This window comes from Fulmarus glacialis, unplaced genomic scaffold, assembly GCF_000690835.1.
Source record: "Fulmarus glacialis isolate BGI_N327 unplaced genomic scaffold, ASM69083v1 scaffold2547, whole genome shotgun sequence".
Classification (NCBI taxonomy): Eukaryota; Metazoa; Chordata; class Aves; order Procellariiformes; family Procellariidae; genus Fulmarus; species Fulmarus glacialis.
In genome coordinates this window covers 137,771-138,459 of record NW_009221157.1, presented here as the reverse complement: position 1 = coordinate 138,459, position 689 = coordinate 137,771, and the positions used below count along the sequence as shown (strand labels likewise).

At 39.8% G+C, this 689-nt stretch overlaps 1 protein-coding gene across 1 annotated transcript in view; it reads left to right on the top strand.

Moving 5' to 3' along the window:
• SDK1 (sidekick cell adhesion molecule 1) overlaps window positions 1–689 on the top strand; it is a gene marked incomplete at its 5' end in the record, with an annotated part of 152,876 nt that overhangs the window by 106,702 nt on the left and 45,485 nt on the right. The window contains one exon of the mRNA XM_009580985.1: window positions 488–547. Coding sequence (XP_009579280.1) covers window positions 488–547 — 60 coding nt within the window. The remainder of the gene's footprint in view (window positions 1–487; window positions 548–689) is intronic.

Here is a 689-nt window from a genome sequence, read left to right as displayed (position 1 = left end):
AGGAATATTGAATTCTATAAGTGAAACTGTGGGAAATCCAACAGACATTTAAAGAAACGGGTCCTGTCCTACTGTAAGTGTTCGCTTTTTGTGGCCTGTGTTTCAGGTCTTTACCCTGCAGCTCTTCAGGTTTTGAATTTTGCATGTTGAGAAATAAGGATGTAATACAGTGTTGAGAGCTTCCCCCCTAGAAATTGTTTCCTTTTTACTCATTTGTTCTATTTAGTCTAGGAGTCAGAACATTTTTGTGTTGTATTTTTGTGAGATCCTCTCTTTGAGGAGGAAATGAAACAGCCCCGTGTGAGTGAGGTGCTTTTGATGTGTTATGAGAGAGCGATGTGATTTTATTGCCCTTCAAGGTATAGTCCTAAAGCTCAAACTGTGTATCTGTGTGCTGCATCATTTGCCTCTGTCTCTGCTGTACATCATTTGCAATAACTATTTCCTTGCACTGTAACAAGCTTTCTGCTTTGCTTACCCTGAATAGCCCAAAGCAGCTTCAAGACAGTGAACAGCAGCTCTGCATTAACGACGTACGAATTAACACGTAAGTGCACATTGCCTTTAGATGAGACTCTTTGTAATGGTTCAAAATACACTATAGGCAAACTCCTACGGTTCTCCTCAGTGGATCTAGCAGAAATCAACACAGATTAATGATTCTGCTTTCTCGAGTTTCTTTTTCTTTA